The sequence below is a fragment of the Spea bombifrons genome, chromosome 3, assembly GCF_027358695.1.
Source record: "Spea bombifrons isolate aSpeBom1 chromosome 3, aSpeBom1.2.pri, whole genome shotgun sequence".
Taxonomy (NCBI): Eukaryota; Metazoa; Chordata; class Amphibia; order Anura; family Pelobatidae; genus Spea; species Spea bombifrons.
In genome coordinates this window covers 94489374-94517044 of record NC_071089.1, presented here as the reverse complement: position 1 = coordinate 94517044, position 27671 = coordinate 94489374, and the positions used below count along the sequence as shown (strand labels likewise).

The 27671-nt window shown below is 38.1% G+C and overlaps 1 protein-coding gene and 1 long non-coding RNA gene across 2 annotated transcripts; one reads left to right on the top strand and one right to left on the bottom strand.

The window, feature by feature from the left end:
- Positions 1–214: 214 nt before the first annotated feature.
- On the bottom strand, positions 215–12255 carry LOC128484305 (uncharacterized). Its single transcript, XR_008351138.1, has 2 exons — positions 12140–12255; positions 215–428 (listed from the first exon to the last, which is right to left on the bottom strand). It is a non-coding gene; the product is annotated as an uncharacterized LOC128484305 (long non-coding RNA).
- AADAC (arylacetamide deacetylase) lies at positions 11134–26229 on the top strand. Its single transcript, XM_053460637.1, has 5 exons — positions 11134–11326; positions 21273–21495; positions 22679–22748; positions 23010–23181; positions 24264–26229. The coding sequence occupies exons 1-5, from the start codon at positions 11189–11191 to the stop codon at positions 24867–24869; spliced, it is 1209 nt and encodes a 402-aa protein (XP_053316612.1). The 5' UTR covers positions 11134–11188; the 3' UTR covers positions 24870–26229.
- Positions 26230–27671: the final 1442 nt, after the last annotated feature.

Genomic DNA, 27671 nt, shown 5'->3' with positions numbered 1-27671 from the left:
CAACGTTAAAGGAAGAAAATAATCCCTCCTCGCCTGTTGTTTCTGTTAGTCAAATCGTTATGTTATATACTACTTGTTATGTCGTGTTTACCCATTGTACAGCGCTAAAGAATATGATGGTGCTATATAAAACAATAAGTAATAATACCAATACATGAACTGTGACAGTTGGCTTTTTTCTTTGCAGAGAAAAAAAACTAGCAATATTTTTAAGTTGTTTTTGTGCATATTTTATTTTTAATAAGGATACACTGACATTGTTTTTGCACTGAAAAATGTCACAGTCGGGTCCCTGGAAACTCAGATCTTTTGGAGGCGGGTGGGCTGTGCCTTCTGACCACCAGACTTCCTTGAAGACTTCAGTAAGTAGTAGAAGGTATGGCCCTCCTTTGGTTTCGAACGAGGAGGAAAGGAAAGGGCTGAATATCCTACCTGTGGGGATAATGAAACACAATAATTCACTGAAACAGACACAACTGTGTAGGAGGAATAAAACTAAGTGAGGAACCGCCAAACTCACTAACAAGTGGAGGTTGCTGAAGACAGTTTAATGTCAACAGTCATATACTATGGCAAGACACAGCAAGGAGACACAAAGTAGTTATACCGCATCAGCATTGTCTCTCCCAATCTCAAGGTGGACAGGAGCTTCTAGATATTCTGTCCAAGCTCTTTTGAAGAAGCACAAAAAAAAACAGATAATGTGGAGAACCATGGACTCACTCGGCCAAGGGAAACGTATTACAGCATTTGAAAGACACATAACACTTATTTCCATTAACAATTGGAAAATGTCCAGCAGTGTCATCAGCTCAGCATTGGCATTAAACAGTGGGAACCTGATACACCCATCTACTGTCTGAAGACGTTTTTTCAAAAGTGGTCTTTATGGACTCAACTATACATAAAAACATGGCAACTAGCCTTGGGTGCTGGCCACCTCTTCGTGTTCATCTTCGTAGGGAAACAAATCTTTGTATTCCACGAATATTTGCCCGTTCCTGTGTTCGGTTCGGGCAAATTTTCGTGTACATTCTTCGTGTTTTGCTGGGTTTTTTTTTTTTTAGAAAGGGTTAATACAGGGTTAACGAGGTAATGATACGCAGAACTCTGTATGAGTGACTTTACATCAACCAATGAAGGGCAGCTGCATCTGATGTATTTTAAAGCATAACAATGACCTCAAACATACAGCCAAAGTCATTAAGAACAAGGAGTCCTAGAAGTGATGGTACGTCCCTCAGAGAGCCCTGATCTCAACATCATTGAGTCTGTCTGGGATTTCATGAAGAGAAAGAAGGAACCAAGGTTACTTCTCCAAGATGGTTGGAGCAGCCTACCTGCCAAGTCCCTTAAAAAAACCTGTGTGCACCTATACCTAGAAGAATTTATGCTGTTTTCAAAGCAATGGGTGGTCACAACTAACCTTGATTTGATTTTTCTTCTATGCATTCACTTTTTATTTTGTTACATCATTTAAATAAACTATTAACATGTCTATTTTAAAAAGCATTTTTACTTTAAAACATTTTTCACACCTGCACAGTACTGCAATTCATACTTTCAGATTTCCAGTTTAAGCCACATATGTTTTGTTATATTTTTGTTGTAAATTCTAGTTTGCTTATGGTGAAATTAAAACAAAAAACATTAAATAACTTAATGCCAGCATTGTACAGGCTACTTTGAAACCTCTTCTTTTGCTGTCATTTTTTAACTTTCCATGCAGTTTGCTCTGTGAAGTCGTCATTGCAGAAAGCCCTCTTGTAATGTACAAAGATAAATTTGTAGAAAAGTACAATAATAGTTTTTAATCCGGTTATTGTAAGGCATACTTTTGTATCATTGCTGGTACATCTCCTAGAAAACAAATCACAGAACAAACATTATGAAGGTGAAAAGTCAAACGAAAATGTGAACACACCAAAGAATGACTTGAATAATGCTGGCATCGTATTAAGGTGCTGTATTTCTTTAGGTCTCTCATAATTAATATACAAACTCGCTCTAACACCATGCACTTACATACACACACATACACATTCTTTCTCCAGCTCCTTCTCTCCCTCCCTCAGATGCCACTAACCCTAGGTTCACCCTGGACACTAGAACATCACATGCTCCCACACTGTTGATAACACCCAGACAGATACTAATAACAAATACTAACACAGACACATGCTAACACCATACAGTAACACACACACGCTAACATCATATGCTCACAAACACTTAACACCTTACAGTAACACACACTAACACCATACGCTGATGCACAGGGATGATAACACCATACGTCAAAATACACACACTGTACATGATGATATACACAATTAGGCTAATATCATATAGTACACACACAACACTATATGATTTTTCTAGGGGAGAAAGATTGCTGGAAACAAAATGTGTTGGGTTTTTTTTAGACGAAAAAATGAAATAACAATTTTGTCCAAAACATACAAGTCTCATTTATATATGTTATCTCTTTTTACAGTGCATACATTCAGAGGCTATGACAAAACTAATATTGACAACTAAAACAAACCAATAAGGTTTAGAAAGAGGGCCTTTCTTGGAAGCTTACAATCTAGAGGGGTGTAGAGAAACATAAGGTATGGAGAAAGAGGGAGAGATAATGCAATACATGAATATAAGGGTTGTATTAATGACAGATAAGTTCTAGTTGCAATAATTGTACCCTTTTTGAAGAAGTGGGTTTTGAGGTTTTCATTGAATGTTGAGAGGTAAGATGAAAGCTGGAGGTGTGGTGGAAGTGAGTTCTAGAGTTCAAACTGAAAAAGGAAGAGGTCATAAGCGAGGAGGAAAGCCCACAGGAAGAACGCAAGGATCGACTAGAGGAGTATATTGTTATGAGGGCAGAAATGTATGGGAGAGCAGTATTATGGAGGGCTTTGTATGTTAGTAGAAGGATTTTACATTTTATTCTTGAGATTTGTGTAGGGAAGATAAGCCTAGCAGCAGCATTCTGGATATATTGCGGAGAGAGTAGGGACATAAAGATACCAACCAGAAGAGTGTTGTAATAATCTAGATAGGAGATAATAATTTAATAAACCAGGGCTTTTGTGGCTTTTTGGGTAAGGAAAGGATGGGTGCAAGAAATGTGATTTAGGTGCAAGCAGTAGGACCTGGTGAGGGACTGAATGTGATGGATGAACAAGAGGTTTGAGTCAAAGTTGACCGGGCCTGGTTAGTAGAAGTTAATGGAGAATTCAGCTAGGAATAGCAGGCAAATAGTTGGTAATAAGGGACATGAGAGGAGAAGAGCGATCAGAGGAATCTTTATAGTGTTTCTTTTTAGTTGAATTTAGATCTGTTATCACTTTAACTGCTTTTTGCCTCAACCCAATTCAGTGCATATTATGCAGCAGGATTGTGGAGCTTCTAACAGAGAGTTACCTTCAAGAAACACGCCAAATAACTTGCTTTCATTTATTGATTAAGAAGCAAGAAAATGCAGTAAGGGGTAAAGGTTTGAAATACGTGTTACTCTATGGAAAATTATTATGTGACAACTGGTTTTAATAAAACATAGACTTTGGAATGTTACAGATGGTAAATTAATTCTCATTCCTATTAGCACTGAGCTAAACAAACAGGTAAAACAGCTGCTCCAGCTATATTTAAGATCTATGATATGTCATACGTATTTCAGACATTAGAGGCTGAGGGGATTAACATTGGCCGAGTATCTGTCTCACTGTAGTCTAGAAGCTACTCAATAAACTAAAATTAATGAGTGCCATGTTAGAACTTAATGAGTAAGACCGCTTGCGTTCTTGGTAACAGGGCCACGAATGTGAATGTGCTGGTTCATACGCTTAACGGTGTTTTGTTTCCATACTAACATTGAGCTATGCACACTGTATGCACTATGGTTTCATAATGTCACATCATTATTTATTAGGTATTTATGCAGGCCCACTGGGCAAATGCCAAGTGAGACGGTGTCTAGCAGCTCCAACTCGTCTCCATCAGCTCAGGCGACCGATCCCAATCCTTCAGCGTGAGAGGGTTTGTAGCCACAACATGGCAGGCGGCTCCACGTCTGTGTTACCGGTCGCTGCCCTTAAAGATTCAGGTCTGATTTTTCACTGCAAGTCCTGTCCTGCCTTAAAGTGCAGGGACTCGGGAAACATTTTTTTATGCCATTGTGAAGGCAGGCCAATTTTTATCATCCTTTTTTGCTTAAATTAATGGGATTGTAGTCCACAGAATCTTAGCAACGCTTTTTATTTAAAAAAGATACATTTTTTAAGAAACACTTAATTTTTATGGGAAATGTTGCATTTGAAATGTTGCTTCCTCCTTTATGAGATGTCTGGTGTGATTCAAACTGTTTTCCATATAATGCCCTTCCAAACTTAAGACATTTAGTTTAAGAACCATCTGCTCAGGAAATACAATATTACTAACTTAACTTGTAGTATATTTATAGGGATTGCTACGCTTTACTTGATTCAGGGTAATGCACCCACCTGAACCCAGGACCTCCCATGATGAGGAGATCCTCCTTTGCAGGTCTTCTTCCAGCAGAGTGCTGTGATCTGATGTAATGCCCCAGCATGCTATTATTCTTGGATAAGATGGTGCACATGTTTGCAAAGACTTTTATAGTGTATATGAGCCTATTTTTTTATTTTTTCTCACTGTTAATAGCATTATGCATTTTTATACATAGTGACACTCAGCTATCATAAACATTAAAGTCTTTTTTACTAACATTTGCATGCAAACAATTTGCTTTACCAATTAAATGGTACACCTGCACAATGTTAAAACATTATTGCAAAACTAGCCCTGTATTGCATCTGCAGAATTCAGAGCCTAGCAAATTAATTCAAATTGTCTCCCCTTGTAAAGGTATGCCGCAGCTAAATAATAACAGAGATCAAGTACAGTACATAAGGTTGCGACAAGTTCATCTCCATGCTGTTAGAGCACAACAGTCAAAATGTTCATAAAGTCACGATTGCTCTTTGAAGCCTTCACTAACTTTTACCATGTCATTATACAAATATGAAAAAAATCCTAATCAAAATAACCTGGATACTTAACCAAATATAGGGTTTTGTTCCTAGCCAATATACTCTTATGTAAAGTGGTTATTGTTAACATGTTTGTTTTGAACACTAATAGAGTCATGAGCAAAAACGTCTGTTTAACTTGCTAAAGCCTTCCTGAAGTTTGCAATTTGGGAGGGTAACAAACTATCTTTATTCCTTACCCCCAGGGCCGGCCCTACAATGGAGAAGGGGCGGCACTTTGCCACCCCAAGCATTTTTAGAAGGGGCGGCACTTTGCCACCCCAAGCGTTTTTTTTTGGTTGTTTGTTTTGAAGCGGAGGAGAGAGAGAGGGGCGCCGAGTAGTTTTCGCTTACCCGCTCGGCGCCCCTCTCTCTCTCCTCTGCGGCGAGTCTCCCTGTTCAGTCTCGGTGAGGTGGCGTCAATTTCCGGCGCTCAGCATTACAAACTGGCACCGTGGCAGAGCAGGGAGACTCGCCGGCAGGACTCTTTAAAGGTAAGTACCGGGGGGGGGGGATAATGGCGTCAGCGAAGTTTAAAATGCCGCCGCCCCCCCCCCGCGTCAGCGTCGGCGGCGGCGGGGGGGACGGCATTTTAAACTTCGCCCCAGGCGGCGTTAAGTCTTCGGCCGGCCCTGCTTACCCCCTGCAACTCCAATCCTTATTACCATTATGTAGCCCTATTTGTATGTTTAGTACATCTCTCATGCAAAACCCCTCCTTGCGGGGTCATCAGTTTATAATCTCTTACCCTTCTCACAAAAGCTTTTATCAGCAGTCACAAGGACCAATGTTTTTTACAATGTTCTTCTCACATGATTGGGAGTTCTACTGATTCTTTGTACAACTAGTATATGCTTTGGTGGGGGGGACGTTATCTGAACTTTTCTATGGCCTTTTATCTTGGGGTCAGTACAAATCACAAGGAGTCTTATATATTGAAATAAAAAAAAAAATCCTGAATACAACCCAAATTCTATGAATTCCATGAAGGATTACAGTCTGAACATCAAAGTAATGTAAGCAGTAAAGCCAAGCAATGCTCTCAGGAGATTTCCTATGCCATAAACATGGCTGTTTATAGAAGAACTTGCTTTTCATTGATATACTGAGAATTCAAGATGCTAGACATGTTTCTAAATTATGGTTAAAAAATATCAATGTTCTCAATGTACATTTTACACATTCTGTATATTTTCTAACGTTTCATTCACAAGCTTTGTGTGATGTGACTGTTGCTGTATACTTAGATCGTATTTCCATGATCACTATGAATATGATGTGTAGTTCTTGAAATGGAAAACAGATTTTTATGAAATTAAAAAAAAAAGGCTCGAGCAATGAAGACTGACAGCCATCTTACTAAGGGTCATGAAATAGTGTGAATAGCCAGGCATTGTGTAATAGACTTGCAAGACGAATGCATTTTTATGCTGAATTTTACCCTTTCGTCACCACGGCCGCCATTTTAACTACACTAAGAGAAAGAGAATCTCCCCATTTTAATTCAACTTCTTCTACACGTTTATTTCTTGTTTCCATGACAACCAGACGGATGGGATTTCCGAAAAGCCAATCTTCAACGAGTTTCGGCAAATACTAAGACGGACCAGTTTCGTGGAATACGAAGAACATTTTCCCCCTGAAAATGAACACAAAATCGAGCATGAACTTTCTGCCAGCACCCAAGTCTATTGTGTAATATACAGTAGTTGTCATAGTAGCCACTCAGTTACAAGTAAAAGAAAATCTTTATGTAAAGGTACCATTAAATAAACACTCCAGTCATCATATGCACTTATATGCACTTTAATGGTCCCTTTAAATTGTGATGATGTCCTTGTGACCCTAGAGTGTGACATCAAAAAGACGGGCTACACATGGAACCAGCTAGAGAGAGAATGACCCAGGACAGAGCACTCTGAGGATCTGTAGTTGACAGCCATAAAGATGAACATTCAAAAGGGGATTTTACTGAATACCCCTGTATGCATGTGCCCCTTTATTGGTTGATGCCAGAGGAGGACCCTGCCGGCAAACAACAGAGTCACTCTCACGGACCTTTAACTCATGGCATGATCCTCCGGATTTCCGTTCCCATTAACCCCTGCTATGCTACAAATACTTAAGTTAGGCTAGAGGCAGTAACTTGTATATACAATGTAGGTAAGCACTGACAAAAAACTGGCTTTAACTCATTTTGTTCCTTTAAACATTGTTTAGCTGCAGACCTGGGGGCTGTCATTGTTAGTCATGTGATATTTTGGATGACTTTCCCTGCTCATACCCTACAATGAGCTGATTATTTATGGCAATGCTAATTAATTCATTTCTCTATAAGCTTTCATTAGTCATTCTCTTGTCTCGCCAAACTCTCTCTGAGTTTTCTTTTGTAGAACAGATAACTTTAAAACAACAGTGCTAGAACACAACATTTTCAAATCTGATACTAGTGATAAAGAAATGGGGGATTCCATTCACCATCCCCATACAAGTAATGCCACTGAAACTGCTGGTATTCTATAAAAAATGTAATGTAAAATGTCCGTAAAGCACCATGTTTTCACGTCCACTGGCAGAGCTGATTACTAGAGGCCATTAGTTATAACAATGGGGCTATAGGTGGTTCTTGCCCTAAGTGGGTCGTTCTTTACAGTGAGAGTGGTAAAGTTCACTGTAAAGGTAGACTGTTGTAAGAGCAGCATGGAACTATTCTGAAAACAATGTGCATCTACTTACATACATCTTGATTCTAAAATTAGCTTGTCAAAGTATTAATTTGTCTATCTTTTGAATTCTAAAGGAAATGTAACTTTCTTACGCAAAGCAGTCAATTGCCTAAATCAGCTGGTTTAAATGACAGCTTGAGGGACCGTACTCAGAAGGCAACAACTATTTCAGTGGAGTTGCCATACTCCATGGTAAATCAGGGGGTTGCCTTCATCTGGATTATTACTATTGGACATATTTTGGAAAGTTTGAACTGAATGGACTAGTGTATATAAATATTTTAATCACTAGTTGGAAGCCTTAGCAAAGACCCAAGCTCCAAAGAGGTCCTCCCAAGATGAACGTAATCAAGCTGCATTTGATCAAGGACCAAAAATAGTCATTGTTAGAAAACCTAGTCAATTTGTGATCATTTACCACCCGTTGAAAAAGCCCTGCAACACATTATAATGGCTCACTATTATTCAAGTTTAAAGGATTACAAGACCTGCTACATTGTTATTGCCCATGAGTTATATAATGGTTTTATATATTAAAATAGCTATTTTTGCAGGCATCCTTGGCCTTGGTTATGACCACAGACATCATATACACAGTAATGTAATTATTTTATCAGCAAACTAGCTGAGCTGTAAAGTAGTAACACCGAGTATGTGGGAGGAAACTGAACAGATGCAGTATTCTAAGTCTGGTTAACTGGATATGAACAGTATTGATTACAGCAGCTGTTCCTCTTTTATAAGAAAAGCTAGTTGCATAATCAAAATAATCTTCCTTAGTGCACTTATGAAACACATTCTTCTTTTCAACAAGGAGGCAGTTTGGTTTTTTAGTCAACTATGTTGCATATCAATTTAATATAAAATCAAAATATGCATAATCATTTTTTCAATGAAATGTGATATATGATTAGTGTCATGCCACGGTATTTTATTTTACACGTTTTAACATAGGCAGGAATAACATTTTCTCTTAAAATCTAAATTTCTCTACATTTGTAAGTGTCAGTATATGTGAGTATGCGTGTATGTTTGAGTGTGTAAGCGAGTATGTGTGTTAGCTGTTAAATTAATGGTAGAATGTAAAATAATGTAAGTAGACTTGTGCATTCGGATTCGTATGAATACCTAGGAAGCCACGAAAACGAGGTCAGACTCCCCATGAAGCGGACAAAAATGAAGTAAACAGTTCTGAGTTATCGTTCGAAATTCACAGGCCCTTTCACTCATACTCTCTCACAATCTCACTCTCTCTCAGAGACGTCACAACCCGGGTACGAGGTTGTGACGCCGTACCAGGCAGGGGACTCTATGAGAGTGTAATCTGCCTGGGATCATCCTACCATAGCGTGGCCACGGCAGTGCAACCGGAGCGGAGGAGGCAGACCTGGCACTGGCAGATCATCACTGGACGGCGGAGGAGGAATTACGGCACCACGCACGTCGAGGGGGTGACACCGTGTGTCATCGCACCGGGTGACATCAACCCTAGTGACGCCACTGTTCTCTCTCATTCTCGTTCACTTGCGCTCTCTAATTGTTTCCCTACCTTCTCTGCTGAACATTTCCGTTCTTCATCTTTTAACTTCTCTCTTCAATTTTGATCCACATCTCCGTGGACACAACCTGGAGCAAACTTCTGGAAGATCGAGGGTGTCACCAGAAGCACCGTTTTTTTTTCTTTTTGCATAATTTGCAACATGTTATGTCTACAGAGATTCTGACAAATATTTTAAAAAACAAACATATCAAAAATATACATATGTATAGTAACAGATTTATATTCCCATCCTGTGAACGGCGTTTGCATAACTGTGTGTGCATAGATCAGTGTGTGTGCATGTGAATTTTAGTGTGTGTTACTGTGTAAAATAATGTAAGCAAGTGTAAATGAAAGCAGATTCATGTTTCCACCTTATGTACTGAAATTAAGTTGTGTTTAAGGTGTGGTTTCTCCCATCCGTAACTAAACAACATGCACATACTTAAATGAACACTTACTTAATCTAACAGTATACCCATCCAATATATATATAATTGAACATAATTTTTGAGACCCTCAATTTGCAAGTAATTACATTGCTTGCTTATGTTATAGATGGATATACCTTTTCAAATACCATGAACAATGTGACCAAGCTGCCTGTTTTTTTTATTTCTAGGGTTAAAAATGCAAATATCAATTGCAGGACTCTTCGATACTTTGGAATCTTTAACCTGATGTTAGCAGGATCTGTATCTGTTTAAATGTGGTAAATTATTAGACTTTTATGTCCATGTTTGTATTCGCTTATAGCTTTCTAAAGCACTGAAAGAACTAATGGGACACAGTTTTTGGAAACAGACTATATTATGCATACATACCATTGCTTGCTGTTGGCTGGCTCAATCACTCTTATACCGCGCCATGGGTAAACAAAATGCTCTGAACTGGCAATATAAAGTTAATATTTGTTCACAATATATTGAATTGAACATTAAAATTCCCAACACCCTCAGTTTGCAAATAATTAAATCAGTTACTTTTGTTAGAGATGGCTACATCTTTTCATTAAAACCCCTTAAGGTCAATGGGTTGTCCTTAAACCCATTAAAAACAATGCAATGTGAGCCTGTACATGTACGGGCTTTGTCATAAAGGAGTTTTGTATACTCAAAAATAAACGAGTAGGACCACTTTGTATTTATTCCAGGATGCATACATTCACTGCGGAAGGGGGTCTATTTTAAGAATCCATCACACTGCAAATTATCACATTACATATGCTGGTCAGCAACACATAAGTATATGATGGGAAAAAATGGCTTATTTGGTCATCCTAAAATAAATGTATGGTGCCCATATTAGATAGTAAAGGAGAGGGACATATGTAAGTAATATAATTTGAAAAAAATAAACAATACTACAAATGTGTGTATCATGGGGTTTTTTTTGAGATTATAATCATTATTATATAAGTTTTATTGGTCCTTGCTGTTTTCTTAGCTTTTGATGTGCCAAAAAAGTAACAAAAATAATAGCTTAATGGTGATCTTAAATTCCACTATTATTCTACATTATTACACTAGTCTGCAGGCTTATACTTTGTAACTGATACAGGACCTTCTATGGTTCCTAAATAGTTTAATTTAAAATTAACACTTGTTAAAAATAAAATTTAGGAAATAAATCATTTTTAAAAAAACATCAAACATAAATGCAATAACCACAATTTTAATGGCATTCTGATTTGTTTATATAGGGCTATAAACCTTCCAACTGACTGCTAGAAACGGTGTATACTGCAGAGTCGATCAGATGATACATATGGGCTTAGATCCAACAGATTACTTTTGCCCTATCAGTGAGGCTGACTTGTAACAGTCACTGAGAACACCTAATCACACTAGTGAAGTAGGTGCTGTGCAGACATGGCATCAAGGCTGCTGTGCTTGGGGTTGGTGTCTGTGCTGCTGGCATATTACATCTATACCCCACTTCCAGACAACATAGAGGAGAAATGGAAAGCCACTTTGCTGGATGTGACCTTTCGAAGTCTTGGACATGTTGTAAGTTAATATTTTATCATCTCCTTTCTTAGTTATTGCTTGATCTGTCATGCAGACATACCTTGTCCCTTCCCTGCGTATTAGGGATATATTACTTGAATGACCTCTGGGCTTGGATCAGAGGTATTATAAAGTGTAATCTGGATTTAGATGTTATTTCACATGGATCTTGCTGGATCTGTTATGTTTTGGTAAATTTTATAAAAGGCTGCAGTATGAAAATGAATCAACTAGAAGTGTTTGAGAGTGAAAATATATATATATATTTTCAAATATTTAAGGGGTTAAAAATAGCTCTCTCCCATGCTTTGGAATTTTGCCCAGTTTCAAATCTGTTTCTGCTGAAAAGTGGTGGATATTTAACCCTTTGTGTCTGTGTGTGTGTCTGTGCACTGAAAGAGTTAATGGGATAGTAGGATTTTGTTTTGAAACATTGTTTGTTAGGCATACATAGCATTGCTTGCCCTTCCAGAATCTTGGCAGGTTCAAGTGTTCTTATACCACTCCTTATGTAAACAGCATGCCCTGTGTATTTTCTTAAAAAACAAGTTGAAATAGATTTGTCTTAATTAATGGTTTGTTTTTTTCTACTAAGCTTCCTATTAAAAATTAAAGGTTTTTCTTAGCACTCTGTGACTGCTGCAGGTTTATTATTCAATGTAAAATCTAAAACTATGTTTGCCCTCCTGAATCTGTTCAAAGGTTGATTTTAAAGAGTGGGCAGGTTTAACAAATGTTTAGGATATTTAATACATTACGAAAGCTAAACGCTAACAGATTGCATGTTTTTTTGTTTCTCCTTCTTGTATATACTTGGCATTTGCTGTTGGTCTCTGTTGGATAGAGAAGAGCAGTGGGAATTCTGCAAAAGAGAAAAACATGCGAAGCCAGACTATTACTCAGACTAATCAACAGAAATTGCTTTGCTGCTTTTGAAATTTGGACTTTGAAATCTGTTCAATCTTTACTCTCAGATAAATGCAAGGCAATGAATTCTGTAACAAAACATATACGGGAATGTAGTAGTATGTCGTGGTAAAAACTGCTTTTGTTAATATCACAGCCAACACCAACATTTACATACAGTGCAATTGTCACTGTCTAAACAAAAATCACAATTTTTTAATCCTTAATGATGTCACAGTTTCTTAATCCTGCAGATATGACAGTGAAAAAACAGAGCTAGAATGTTACTAGGAAAAGTGTTGATTACTTGCTCACCGTACTCTAATTAAAGTAGCATAGACCTCCATAATTTAGCTGGCTTGGTTACAGAGTGATTCTATAATCTCCCCAACCAGGCCATGGACCAATAAAGCAATTTTATTTTTTGTGGCTGCCATGCTATACCTACTAGTCTAGTCTGCAATATGCTACTGGTGCCAATTTAGTCTAGACTAACTTTCTCTGTGTCAAAGAAGGGACAAGGGTGCAGGTATAAAGTACTGATCTAGAGTACCAGAAAGGATCAAAACATAAGAATACTTGTCAACCATAATCTTCAAAAAATGGCTCAACTAAGCACTTAAACGAGATATAGGACTGTAGTTAGAGTACATTAGAGAAAGAAACCTTATAGATCAAAGTAGTTACCAGTAACATTATTAGACAATATGGTAAATTTGGATCCTAAGAATCAGGAAAAGTACTTGTGGTAGAAATTATTACTTGACTTATTCTGAAACTGGACAACCTCTGATAAAGGTCATTCATTTAAACAACCTGTAGAGCAGAGAGGGTTGGTAGTTTTAAGGAGGTTAAATAGCAGGGGATTTTAGAGAAACAAGGGATTAGGTCAGAAGGAAGTAGGAAAGTAAATTGAAATTGATGCAGATCAGCAGAATATGTATGTTGGTAGCTGCAACTTTTTTGGGTTTATTTACTAAAGAGAGTGTTGGCAAGTGTGTTTGTAGGAGATCTGCAGTTCCACTCACTGACCTTTTTACATTATGAAGGGCCAACTACAGTGAGGTTCTGCTCCAGGAATAGCTTGGATGGTACTATAGAAAACATATTTCAAGAAGCCAGAATCACCCCACTGTCTGAACTATGTAGGGTCAGACTGGCGATGATCAGGCAGACCTGGATCTTTATGCTCACGTAGCGTAAAGCCAGACATATCCAGTCAGACGCAAGTCTGGTGAGTATGGCCCACAGAGCATTTGCCCGGTGTGCCAGTTGGCTAGTCCGTGCCTGCGTGTAGGGCCATATCAGCCCCTCTTGCAGAGAATTTTGCTATGGATGGCCCTTTATAATGAATTATTGCATAGTGAAGACAGAGCTGTCTGGGTCTGATCACTAAAAAGGATGTAAGGGACCAGGAACCAGATGGACATAAAATGTAAAGTGCAAAACACGTTTGTTATAATAACTAAGCAAACAAAGTGAGTGACCCAGGAGCATACACCAAAAGACAAGCCTGAGTGAGGAACCAAGACAGGTACTCAGACAAGCTGGGGTCAGGAATACAGAGATCAGCAATGTCAAGAAGAAGCCAGGAGGGACTTTAGGGAAAGCCGGGTCATGCATAGTTAATCAGGAACACAGGAGAACACACCTGCAGCTAGAAACAACACAAAGTCAAGAATGAAGTAAACCTTAGCTGCTTAAATAGCCTGAAGGTCTGGCTGTGGGCTGGAAAATTAGCTGAGGAGAGTAGCTGTGATAATTCTCATAGGCTGTTAATTAGCCTTCAGCTGAGCAACTCTAGTAGTGGATACAACAGATATAGGGGCGCATGTATAATAGCTACAACAGATATAGGGGCGCATGTAATAAATACAACCGATATAAGGGCGCAGAAAAGCAGCCAGACCATAACAAGGGAGAGCTGACCAGGGTGTTTCAGTTCCTTGACTTCACTATACATTATGAAGGTTCCACCCCAGTGAGCTTCTGTAACAGGAAGCTATGACTGGCCCTGTACTGAGATTTCTTCAGTCTCTTTAACCATTGACTTGCACGTTATGCATGGCCATTCACACTGGAGATTACTACTGAATAGTGATAAAGTAAAAGCAACAGCTCTCCTGCAAAATCTTCTGCAATTATCTCTTTAGTGAATAGTCCCCTCTGAATAAAGTCCACTTGGTTAACCATGGAATCTATTGTATTTTTAAAATAATATTATTGCTGGGTGGATATAATTGTTTTATCTTTATCGTGTAGCAATAAGGTTTTGATTTTGTGTTTTTTTTTCTAAATACAGTCATTTTTTTACAGTAGGGCATTTAGGTAAAGAGAAGTCCTAGAAATGTATATGCCAAGTAATGAATTATGAAGTCACCAGAATTAGGAATCTGCACTCACTCCCCACAGGAACTCAGGTGCTTAGCTGTGCCAGGAAGGGCCAGCTCCCCAGTAAATCAAAAATAGAAGAAGGCTCCAGGCACGCAGGGGTTCCATCAGACAGATTTATTGTAGGAAACAGACAACAACGTTTCGACCTCACAATGAGGTCTTTATCAAGTTAACTTGATAAAGACCTCATTGTGAGGTCGAAACGTTGTTGTCTGTTTCCTACAATAAATCTGTCTGATGGAACCCCTGCGTGCCTGGAGCCTTCTTCTATTTTTGAAGTAATGAATTATGAACCATCTGGTGTTGTATCACACTTTAATATTTCTTTTAACTATTTTTTTTGTCTTACGCAAGTTGCTCCTTGCGTTTGTTTTATCTATAGTAAGATAGAGCAATTTTTAAGTAGACTTTGCATGGTCTTACTATGTTGTGTGGTGTAGTTTTGCAAAACCAATAATTCAGATTTGGTTTTTTTAGATAATTAATACACATGCATTCTAGAATATGTTTCATTTTGGTAAGAGCACCCATTTTGTGCATGGATGTGGTACTTCCATACCATTTTTCAGCTAGGGTGATGGGATGCCTTGATTTAGTAGGTCGACTTGTGTGCTTCGGACAGAATACATGTATATTTAATGTATATAGTTTTAGGTTTTTATTATAATTTTGGTAATTTGTTTTTCTTTAATTCTGAAAGATTGCTGAATAAACATTGTCTCTCCTTAAATAACCTGTTTTCTTTTCCAAATCTGTCATCTGCATTAAATGTATTACCTTGATTCACATATCTGCTTTAACCTGTAGCACCCATCCCATTGTAAACATTTTACATGTACAGGGCAAACATGCAAGGGCAAGTGTTGGTATTGCTTAAAATGCATTTAAGTAAAATCCTATTCTGTATAAACAAAAAGAATTGCAACGTAATATATGTTGGTGTTGCTTTTGCTGCTGAGTTCATAAATCTGCTTTTAAAAGATAATCTCACGTTTTTGAATTTTGGCTTTGTCCTGCGTCCAGGATATTGTTTTCTAATTTTGCTAACTCATTCCCAAGAGAGTGTTTGCCAAAGGAGAAGTTCAGCTTTTTATAACACCCAAATTTATTGCATATGATAGCCAAGTTATTATTATTATTATTATTTATTGTTTTATATAGCGCCATCAGATTCCAGAGCACTGTCAGAGGGCAAACAGGATATAACAATTAGTATATACTGTTACATAACAAGATCGAGGTTGCCCCTTTAAATTTCAATGTGTTCTTTGTAACAAATACAGAATTTGCCCCTTTCCCTGCCCCATGTTGAACTCATCTCCTGCCGTGTGAAATAATAACCACCAGTCAGCTCTGGCTTGGTGAGGAGACCCCGTATAAAAGCGTTCCCATTGAAGTAACCAATCAGTAGTGCAAAATATCAGCTGTATTCTGCTGCAGCTCCAGAGATGCAGCTTCACCAAAGGGTTGTATGTTTAAAACTTTTTAAAGAATGCATATTAAAAGTTTTTATATGCATTCTTCGTTTGTGAGGCTGCACGGCAGACATTAGAAGAATTTGCTTGTGCAGTATGACACGTATGACAGCATATCATAGACATCTCTAAACTTAGTTTTTAGGTTTGAAATAAAATACATAAGGTATGGCTTGCAAGACATTGCTAAGGTTACCTAGCAACAAGAGACCAGTAACGTATATATTTCATGGAGGAAGAAATGCGGACATACGCTTATAATGCAAACAAAAATTTAAGTTTCCACCAGATTACTGTTTTAAAAGGGTATTAATAAATCCAATAAAGCCAAATACCGTATTGGCTCGAATATAAGCCGCAGTTTTTCCCCCCACTTTAAGTCTTTAAAGTGGGGGTGCTTTAAAAAAGCACCAAACTTTTAGGGTGCGGCCTATATACGGGGGCGGCCTATATCCGAGCCAATACGGTATATGGATGTTTATGTAAGCATATTATAATTTCTGCTACTATATCAGAAGTTATTGCCATTGCACTAAAGTTTAATTTTTTTTTATTTTTTTTTATTTCTTAAACTTATAATTTTTTGGAGTATGCTACCAGTACATAAAGCCACATGGAACAGTTATTTAGCTTTATTGGTTCTATCCAGCCTCTTATGGGATAAGAATAAACTCTTTTTTGAATTTATAGTTGTATTGCATGTAAGAACAAAAGGAACTTCTTGCAGTTACAAAATTAATTTTTACAATTACATTTCAGTATATAAGCACCATATATGTTCTCAGTTTTTCATTTTAATGTTCCAACAATAAAATCATGAGGCTCTACGGAAGGGAAAAGAGTAAAATATGCCCCTAAACTCTGGATTAAAAAAGAAAAAAGAAAAGACCAAATAAAGTTGAAACTTGAAAACAGTCTAGCCTTGAAACCCTTTTATAGGCTGCATCCCAGGTTTCAATTACCAGCCTAGTGGTGGGGAATCAATAACTTAATTTGGGGAGCAAGTGTTTGTGAAGACAGATAATCTGGGAACCCATCTGTCCCAGAGCTGAACAGGGGTTTTATTGCCTGCTGTATCTCGGTTTTCTTTACTCCAAAGAGGCTTTAATGTCTTCTGCAAAATGTTTGTTATCTGGGCAGGACTAGTTATTTTAGTTATGTAGTGTGTGAGGTGATTGTACCCACAATTTCCCAGCCAATTGTGAGTCAGCCTACCCTCTCTAATGGATTAATCACATAAAAAACAGAAGAATATTTTAAAGGGACAATCCAGCCATCATATACACTTTAATTCAGATGATAGCTGCATGGAACCTTTTAATTTTTGTGGTGACACGTTCGTAAATACAATACCATTAGCACTTGCACCGTTTCACTCACCAGCTTTAGGAATGTCTCTGGAAACACAGCAGGCAGACGTCTGTTCAGTGCATTTGTTTGCAAGGGTTGCCATTGATATAAATAGGAGAAGTTTCCTGTCCCCTATTGACTGCTTCAAGCAGCCAACCAGTGGCTAGAAATGGCGGACCAGCAGGGCCGCAACTTCTAGGTCAGGTAAGTGCTGTATTTTAATTTTGTCTTTGTTTTGTAAGAATGCATATTAAAGTGCTCACAGAGTATGTATACTTAACTGTCCCTTTAAGAAGCGTTTTCGGTTTGTATGACAACACATCAGTATCTGCCACGTGCTGCTTGCAAAAAATATGAAAGGGGCAACATTTTGCATGGCTTAAAATTACTTCTGGTGAGGAGTTGGACAGTAAACAGCACTAGGAACAATGTTTTTAATGCAACATTTGGTTACAAAAGTGTTAAATTCAGAAGAGTAGGTGGAACAGCACCTTTAAAATTCATTGTATGTGATAAGGAATTCACTGGCTTGACTTAAAATCTGCAATTAGCACACATAAATGTATATTTTCGGGTAGGGCTGAAGTAAGACTCTAGAAATGAAATGATATAAACAAGACATGTTTTGAGGTTGATATATTCCTTGGAGAGAAAGTAGAAATTATGTAGTGAAGAGAAAAATCTACCCACATACAGCTGTTATCAGCGCTGTGTGGGAGTGACTCCTGAGCCAACCTGCTTCCAGATAATAAAGAAGCTGAATGTGAGGAATATCACAGTGTAAAAGGGTTTATTTCATTGTTAAAACGATAATAAATGTCCTATTGTGAGACTGTGATTCCACGAATTCTGGAAATATTTTTTTTTCAAATCGTTATTTGTGAGAATACAGTGGTACATTATTTAAAAAGTGGATATTCTGACCTTGAGATTGTTGTCATATTACATTGTATTTTCAGAAACTGATAATAGTTGCAATGTTGGCCCTCAATGTTGGACCTTTAACCCAGTGTCCTTCAGCCATGCTGTGGGTTAGTTGCAGGTATTGTGTTTGATTTGTTATTTCCGTTCTGGTGCCCTTGGTGATTGTTTTTCTGAGGCTTTTAACCCCTTAAGGACAATGGGCGGTCCCTAAACCCATTGAAAACAATGCATTTTGAGCCCGTATATGTACGGGCTTTGTCATTAAGGGGTTAACTACCCTTCGGCAGCAGTTGGGGACTGGGCCTTGGCAGACAGCCACTTGGCAGATGCACAGCCCCTTTTCCAATATTATATAAATAAATAAATAAAAAATCCATCAAAAGTAACGACAGTGAGAGAGGAGAAGAGGCCACAGCAGGGCACTGGACCCTAGCAGGCAGGCACATGCAGCTCCTTTGTGCAGGACAGAATTATCCTAATATTACTGAAATTCAAATATTTGTTTGCCAGAGTAAGGGCAAAACTGGGTGGTGGATATAGTTCTGCTGCTCTGCATGGCTGCAAGGGACTGAGAACTGGACATGTGGCTGGAATGACTGCACCTGTTTCTCCTGCTCCTCCCTCATCTGTTGACTTGCCTTCATGCTGTGGTAAAAGAGCCCAGAAATCTTATGGCACTTTTCAATCCGTTTCAACAGCCTACACTGCCCGTCAGTTGGAATAGCTGCGCTTACCACCAGGTGTAGTATATGTGCTGCACAACACAAATTTACAATGTCCCCATCTCTTTCCACTATGTTTCCACTATGTTTTCTGTCCCGTCAGTCACCACCATTCAGATTTTTACTGCTTTGCCAGATTGTGGTCCAATCCAGTGCACCAGCATCTTCTTAAGAGCTGCCAAAATGTGAGCTGATGTGTGGTGATCATCCATAACCTCAGCATGGAGTAGGAAGGATCAATAACCCTGCTGCCTTTCTGACTCAGTTCCACCCCTTCTGTCACCCCGTATGTCTACACTAGCTACAGTGGTAGTGTCCTCTAAATATTCTGACATCCACCAATGTGCCATCAGTGCGTTAGTGGCGCTCCATATGCGGTGAAATGGTTTGAGGGCCTTCAACAGCCTGGGACTTTTTGTCCTTCAACAATGACACACAAGACTGGTACCCCGGCTCACTATGTTTCTGATACAACTTGCACATTGCTGTGTGCCCATCTCCTAGTAGTGGTACTAGTAGTTTTTTGTTGTTTTTTTCATAATAGTATTTGTGATGGTTGGAATGAAAAACAGCACTTGAAATGCACACTAGCCTCATATATTTTGCCCACTTGCCACACTAGGGAAGTAACAAGGAGCCACACTGGGGCACCCCAACTTGACAAGCTACATGTCCCACAGTTCCACCTTTGTTCCTAAATAGCTGGTCTGTGCCATGTTTGCACCTAAGCAGTTTATCTGTGCCATCTGTTCCCCCAAACATGTCTGTGCCATCTTTGTCCCAAGCAGCTTGTCTGTGCCCCAAGCAGCTTGTCTGTGCTATGTTTGTCCTTAAACAGTATGTATGTGCTCCTTAACAGCCTGTCTGTGCCTGCTCTGCCCCCTGAACAGCCTTCCCATGCCATCTCTGTTCCTGAAACAGCCTGCCTGTGCCCCGTCTGCCTCTGAACAGACTACCTGTGCCCCTCGTGTCCCTTAAACAGCCTGCCTATGCCACTTATGCCCCATAACAGCCTACTTGTGCCACCTCTGCCCTCTTGCAGAGCTGTCTCACCTCTACCCCTCAACATCCTACTTGTCATTTCTGCCCCTAAACACTTATATATTCATTCAATCACTCATTCATCCATTCACATCTAACAGATAAATTATTATTTGAAGGTGTGTTGCTTTTCCTTCACTTCTTCTGGACCAAAAATAGATCTGCTGCTATCATCTGACAGTGTCTGCCCATCTTTGTTGTGGGATTTCCCATAATTGCTATAGTGGTAGCACCAGGAACGATAGTAGTAGCACCAGGGGCGGGGTGGAGGGTAGCAACATGGAAATTGCTCCTCTCAATATAGACTGAGGCGGAAGGAGGCAGGTTCATGCAACATCACGATGAGTGACTCTGCAGGGATATTGCGGCGGCATGCAGTGATTCAAGCACAAGCTGAAACTTCAAGTGGTACATGACCTGCGTGTATGTGTCTGTCTGTCTGGGTATCTAGGTTGGTTTATGTATGTTAGAGTCTGTCTGCTTGGGTATGCATGTTTGTGTGCCTTGGTGTGTATATGTGTCTGGGTATATTAGCATGTGTCTGCTTGGGTATGTTAGTGTGTGTCTGTCTGGGTATGACAGCATGGCTGGGCATATGAGAGTGTGTGTGTTAATGTCTAGGTCTGGGTTTGTATGTTAGTGTCTGTGTGGGTATGTTGCTGTGTGTGTCTAGGGTATGTTAGTATCTGAACATTAGTCTTTGGGTGTGTTAGAATGGATGTATGGGTATTTTAGTATGTAAGTATGTGTGTGTTAGTGAAAGTGTGTGTGTATGCTAGTATGTGTCTGCATGTTATTGTGTGTTTTTTGTGGGTATTTTAGTTTGTGAACACATGTCTTTGGGTATATTAGTGTGTGTGTATCTTAGTGAAAGTGTGTGTTTGGGTATATTAGTGTGTATGTCTGGGTTTGTTAGAGAAAATGTTGAGAAAAAGTTTCTAGAAAAATTATTCTGGAGTCTTGTCTGTGGATTGATTTCAAAGGGTCTCAAAGACTTTACTAATGTATACAGACGTGAATGGAATAAATGAGAGACTTCCACAAATGTCCAGGTTTAATTGAATCATATGTGTTGTACATGAAAGCATAGCACTTAGTTTTAACTGTTATATTGTGTTTTTAATGTTTTAACAGAGTAATTTTGCTGAGCTGCTGGGAATCAAACATTATATGGATGTTATGATGTTTTTGACGTACGCAGAAAACACAGAACCAACATCAGATGAAAATGTGACTGTCACAGACACATTGTTCAATAATGTTCCAGTGCGGCTATATATTCCTAAAAAATCAACTGAAGCTCTAAAGAGTGGAGTTATCTACATACATGGTGGCGGGTGGTGCCTAGGGAGTGCAGGTAAGTAATAATTGCAATGGTGATTTTTTAATAAAGTTTGGTTTTGGCAACAAAAGTTGCTTTTTGTGCCAATGTGGATGTTGTACATGTTCTGTTTGGGCATAAGCCAATGGCGTATTCTGGCCTAGACCAGTCCATGGAGGCGGCAGCTGCATAACAACCGGTAGCCAGTCATCCATTTTGGAAGATGAGGTTCCCTGTAGCACCACTATTAAATGGGCCAGTTAAAAGGAAAATTACCGATCTTCCTAACAAACCCCATTAACACTGGATGACAGATGGTGCTGAGTCAGCTCAGGTGGAGCGCTGGGATATGACATGATATCCTACCACTTGGCATTAAGAGCTGTGGCACTGAGGGGGCTGCAGTGGTGCTAGGGCAGCTCCTGAGATAAATATGGTACTGATGTAAGCTCTTTAATAAGTGTTCTCTGGCAGTAGTAAAATGGGATTTGTCTAAGGTGTTCTTTGAGAAGTACTTAGACTGAGATATAAACTGTCATAATCAGCCATGATTTTTCCATAAACTGGTCCAGTTTCTGTATGTAAATGATTCTCAGCTTGCATTTGCAATGGTGGCTGAGAATCATAGTAACTGGAGATTAATCTTCCCTCTTTTTGCGAAAAATGTTGTTTATAAGAATCCCTAAACTACTTTCAAAGGTTAATTGTTGTTGGTATGACTGTTGAATCATTTGGACTTTTCCCAGTAACCTTATAGTTTTTTCCTACTGATTGGCTAGGTGGTTAATATTCCTTGTTTTCCAGGAAAAATGTCATTTGTGGGTTGAGTTTTTAAAGGTTGCCAATATTCAATATTTTGTCCCAAATCCGACACAGCCTTTACCACCCAGCAAAAGGGGAAGAATCTGTAGTCATAGGCATGACATTTTCCCCTTTCCATCGTACCATCAACATTCATTGACAAAATACAATCTGACTCTAATGTGGCTCAATGAGCCTAGCCTGAGCTCCCACTTAGAAACAGCTACACTACACTATACTGTGTCAGATTGATAAAAGATCAATTAATATTATGAAGTAATGCATTTTGGTGGTGATTCAAAAGGCTAAAACCACCTGTAGTAGAACAAGTAACTAAACTACTCGTTTCTTCCTTTTCTTGTTACTAAAATTTGTGATTTCTCATTATTAAGTGACATTTACCTTTTTTCCCTCCTAGCTATGAAGCCTTACGATTTGCTGTCAAGACGTACTGCACAAAAGCTCGGTGCTGTGGTTGTGTCAATAGAGTAAGAATCTGTAGTCATTTATTTTAATTAAATATGCTATTCTTGTGATGCACTTCTGAGAATTTATAGCTAGTTACAGGAAGCTACACATTGTTCTCTGTTAATATTCGATTTAACCCCCAAGTTTGGGGTTTATAGCTGGAAACTAGAAATTGTTATACAATGTAAAAGGGTGCAGTTTAAAACATACAGCTTGGAATGTAAAGTCACTTTTTTGCATTAACCCTGTTTTAATTTTTTTGTCTCCCCTGCACGCTTAAGGTACCGTTTAGCACCTAGGTTCCAGTTTCCAACTCAGTTTGATGATGTGTATACTGTAGTAAAGTTCTTCCTAGATAAAACCATTCTTAACAAATACTCAGTGGATCCTGACCGTGTGGCTGTAGCAGGTGACAGTGCAGGAGGAAACTTGGCTGCTGCCGTAGCCCAACAAGTAGGTTAACGTTGTAATGTTAATGTAGTTTATAAAGCTTTTGTAAGACCGATTATTCAAATACAATTAAACGGGATCACAGAAATTAAGTGCAATATACTGTTTCCACCAAAAAAAAAAGTAATCAAAACCCTCTTGGGTTATGGTTCTGTAAACCTGAAATAATTAAAAAGACATATCACCTTCCATAAATGATGCATCAGATAATAACAGACTAGGGTAATGGAAACTAGGACGAAAAAATCCAGGTATCTGTTACATCTATAAAGCACTACTAACATGTAAACCTCAGATATATTCAGTAACCAGAAGGTCAACAAGATCAAGTAGCCCATATTATATTACAGATCATATTGGCATTTAAAAATTCTGAGGCACTCACTAGTCTTAGTGAAAAAGTAGCTTTATAGTAAAGAAAAAAAAAAAAGGGAAAATAAATGTTGCAGTAAACACTACTCATCACTAAACAGAACTGGTAAACATATAACATTGTCCCTTTGTGGAATTCGGTATAAAATGTTTTATATGTTACATACATCCCAATAAAAGGTAAATAAAATGTAGGTCATAATGCAAATCGTGAATGTGTTTAGTAAGAATAACGATGTGCCTATTTTTAAAGATGAATTTAAATTGGGGTTATGCTCAGAAAAAAAAATAGCAAAAGTTATTACCATACCTGCGAAATTTTAGGCTTTGGCTTCCCAGGAGCAGCCCCTTGAAGAACGCGGCCAGGACTACCCGCCGACGGGGCTGCCTAGTTGTCCCCAGTCCAGTCCAGTTTTGTTAATTAAATATATATAAATGAAATCTATATGTGTGTTATTATGCTCATAATTTTTTTCAAGATTTGTCCTCACACGTACGTTACAATATTTTTTAAAGTGGCATGTTTTGGAAATGCAGCCAATAATGTGACTGATAATGAAATAGACTTCTGTTTCTATTTGTTTAGAAAAGAAACATACGTGTTATTTTGTCAATAAAATAAACATTTACTTTCCTAATGTTTTACAATGTTTGCCTATTTACCCTCACAAACACACCTGTTAAAAAACAGTTTATTTATTTATTTATTTCAGCTGTTGAAAGACCCTGAAGTCAACATTAAACTTAAGGTCCAAGCATTAATTTATCCGGTGCTCCAGGATCTTGACCTACATACCCCATCGTATCAAGAAAATGGGAAAATGCCATTGTTATCCTCAAATCTCATGGTCCGTTTCTGGTGTGAATACATTACTACAGACAGAAGATTATGTGAAGCCATGTTGTCGAACAGACACATACCACTAGAAGCTGCTGATTTGTTTAAGTTTGTAAACTGGAGCAGTTTATTGCCTGAAGACCTGAAGAAAAACCATATTTACTCACCACAGTTTGGACACTCAGAATTTGTTAAAAAATATCCAGGAATTTTGGACGAAAGAGTATCTCCTCTGTTGGCCAAAGATGAACAGTTGAAGGGTTTGCCATTAACATACGTCATTACATGTATGTACGATGTGTTAAGAGATGATGGTTTCATGTATGTGTCCAGACTTAAAAAGATGGGCGTGCAGGTAGTGCATCATCATTACGATAATACTTTCCATGGAATACTCTTATTAAACAACTGGCCGCTTGACTTTCAAATAGCACATCACATAGAAGAAAGGTATCTTAACTGGCTCAAGGAAAACCTATGAAAAGTACATTGTATCCACAAAAGTTACAAAGTCAATAAATGTCATAACAGCCAAGAACGGAAAGCCCAACTAAGTGTCCAATAATACAGAAACCACATCATGCAATTCAATGACCTGATGTAGATAAACGTGCCGGCAAAATATCTAAATCACATGATAAGTGAATGGGTGCTTTACTGGCATTTAAATTTAAAGTAGTTATTTGTTCCTGGAGTTTAGTTTTTTTTTAGTTTATGTAAATAATTGCTGCTTTCCGCTGAATGATTTTATGTACAAATGAAATGTTTCTAAAGTAACTTTTTTTTACATATGAAGTTATTGGGCCCCACTTTTGAACAAATACGTTTGAAAATGATTTACACAGCATATCGCAGTTGGTTTTTATTAATGCAGTGGGATACTGTGAATTAAAGCCTTGAAAAATAAAAGCTATCATAATGCAAATTGTGAGTGTGTTTGGTAAGAATAACGATGTGCCTATTTTTAAAGATGAATTTAAATTGGGGTTATGCTTAGAAAAAAAAATAGCAAAAGTTATTAACTTACCTGGGAAATTTTAGGCTTTGGCTACCCGGCGCAGCCTCTTGAAGAACGCAGCCAGGACTACCCGCTGACGTCCAGGGCTGCTTAGTGGTCCCCAGTCCAGTCCAGTTGCGTTAATTAAATATATATAAATCTATATGTGTGTTATTATGCTCATAATTTTTTTCAAGATTTGTCCTCACATGTATCAACATTACAATATTTTTTTTTAAAGTGGCATGTTTTGGAAATGCAGCCAATAAAGTGACTGATAATGAAATAGACTTTTGTTTCTATTTGTTTAGAAAAGAAACATAACAAAAATATGTACAAATATAACACTTTAATGATATAAATTCCAAAGTAAAGTTTAGAGAATTGAGTGGTAGGGATGAAATGAAAAAATAAAATAATAAAGGGAGGGTACAACTTATTGGCATTAGTGGTGACACCTATGGAAGTGGTGACAACTATTGCTTCACAATTTATAATACTGAAACCAATATTTTTTTCCCAACCAAATTAAAAAAAAATATAATGTTGAAATTTCATAATGGCATGTAGACGAGCTAATGGGCCAAAACTGATTTGGACAAATTGTTCGGTTCATTTTTGACCCATTCATTTTAAGGGCATCACATTTTGTTCCCTGCCCATTGATTTTATACACCTGTGGAAATGGGTCTGAGTGATGTGTCCCAATACTTTTGTCCATATAGTGTATATTATTTGAATACTTTGTTGTCTGCTTTCAGACGTTTTGTGGGTTGTCAATAAACTTTGTTCGCTACAACAGTTACAAACCCATCATTCAATAAATAAAATGCTTATACCTTTATCTAAGATTTGTCCTGTAATTCCCTCAAAAAAATGAAAATAGTGTATGTATATATTAGATGGAGTATTGGAAAGTTAAGACTCTTAAGTTAATGTTTAGTGTTTTGTGGCATCTTACATCACTATTATCAGGAAAGTAAAGCATTTTTTTTCGGTCTTGTTCACACTAAATGTTGATCCATAAAAATAAAAATGTTATAGAAAGGGCTATCCTTAGGGGACAAGGATATAATATTTGAGTGGCTTCAGTAAAGGAAATGGAAACCAGCCCAAAATACAGGAAGCACGAGGTTTTCCCCCCCTCCCTCATGATGCTACTGGCAATTGATGCTAAGCGCAGGGATATGACGCCATATCTCGCAGCTCAGCACTGAAGCTGAGCACAGTGCGAGGGAGCAGTAGAATTGGAGAACAGACCTCGTGCTTTACACGTCTAACTATATTCAACATTTGTAACATAGTTTTGCCAAAGGGATAAATGAAACCTTGTAACTATAATTGTCATAGTAGTGTTACGTTTCACATGTTTATCATTAAAAGTGTAAAGTGATAATTCAAGTCATCCTCTTCCTGTTACTAAATGTGAATATTGGCAGCCATCTAATTTAACTTTTTTATCGGCAACATATCTGTGGTAAATAAACCCCTTACACGAACATCAATGCAAAACTTGATGGGATCAGTCTCAATGTTGGCAAAAAAAAAGTTTCTATTGTCCAGAATTTTGTCATTCTGTGTGACATATTTTCTGTTTTCTCTAGACGTGATGTTTATGCATATTTGGCAAATGTCCCTAGGCTACCCTTTTTAGGAAAGCTGTGAGAGGCAAAAGAGGACTTAATGATAGAGAACTCACTCACACATTATTTTAATAATGTTCCCTCCCCTGCCAGAAGGCCTGCTGAAAGTGTTGGATCTTCTTAGCCCCCTCCCAATGTTCATGGTTGAGTTGTACCTGATTAAATGTAATTGAGTATGTCACAGTGGGCCTACAGCTGCTAGAAAAAAAGAAACCTTTTTGAAAAGACTTTAAACATATTTCGACTTTAAAGAAATTATCAACAGAAGATTAAACCTAATCTTGAAAGCATGACTGTTTTGTTCAAAGCACCTCATGGAGTTTGGTGCCAGCCGTTAACTATTACTGAATGCAAGGTGAGGTTACTTCTCATCAAATGTTATCCTTACAATGTCAGCATTTTTGCCATTTTCTTTCTTTAAGGATTTTATTTGTAATGAGCAAGGAATGTGGCCATTTATCAAATTAAAACCTGGAATGGAAAAGGCCTCTTAAATACACAAGGTCAAGTTTAAAAAATGAGACAATGTGTATAAGTGAGAAAAAAACACCTTATGTGCATGCCTGGAGACTGTCCAGGTTTAACCCTGTTAGGTGTGTCTGGGATAGAAGGCTAGGGCGGGAGTTATGGAGCAGGATAATGG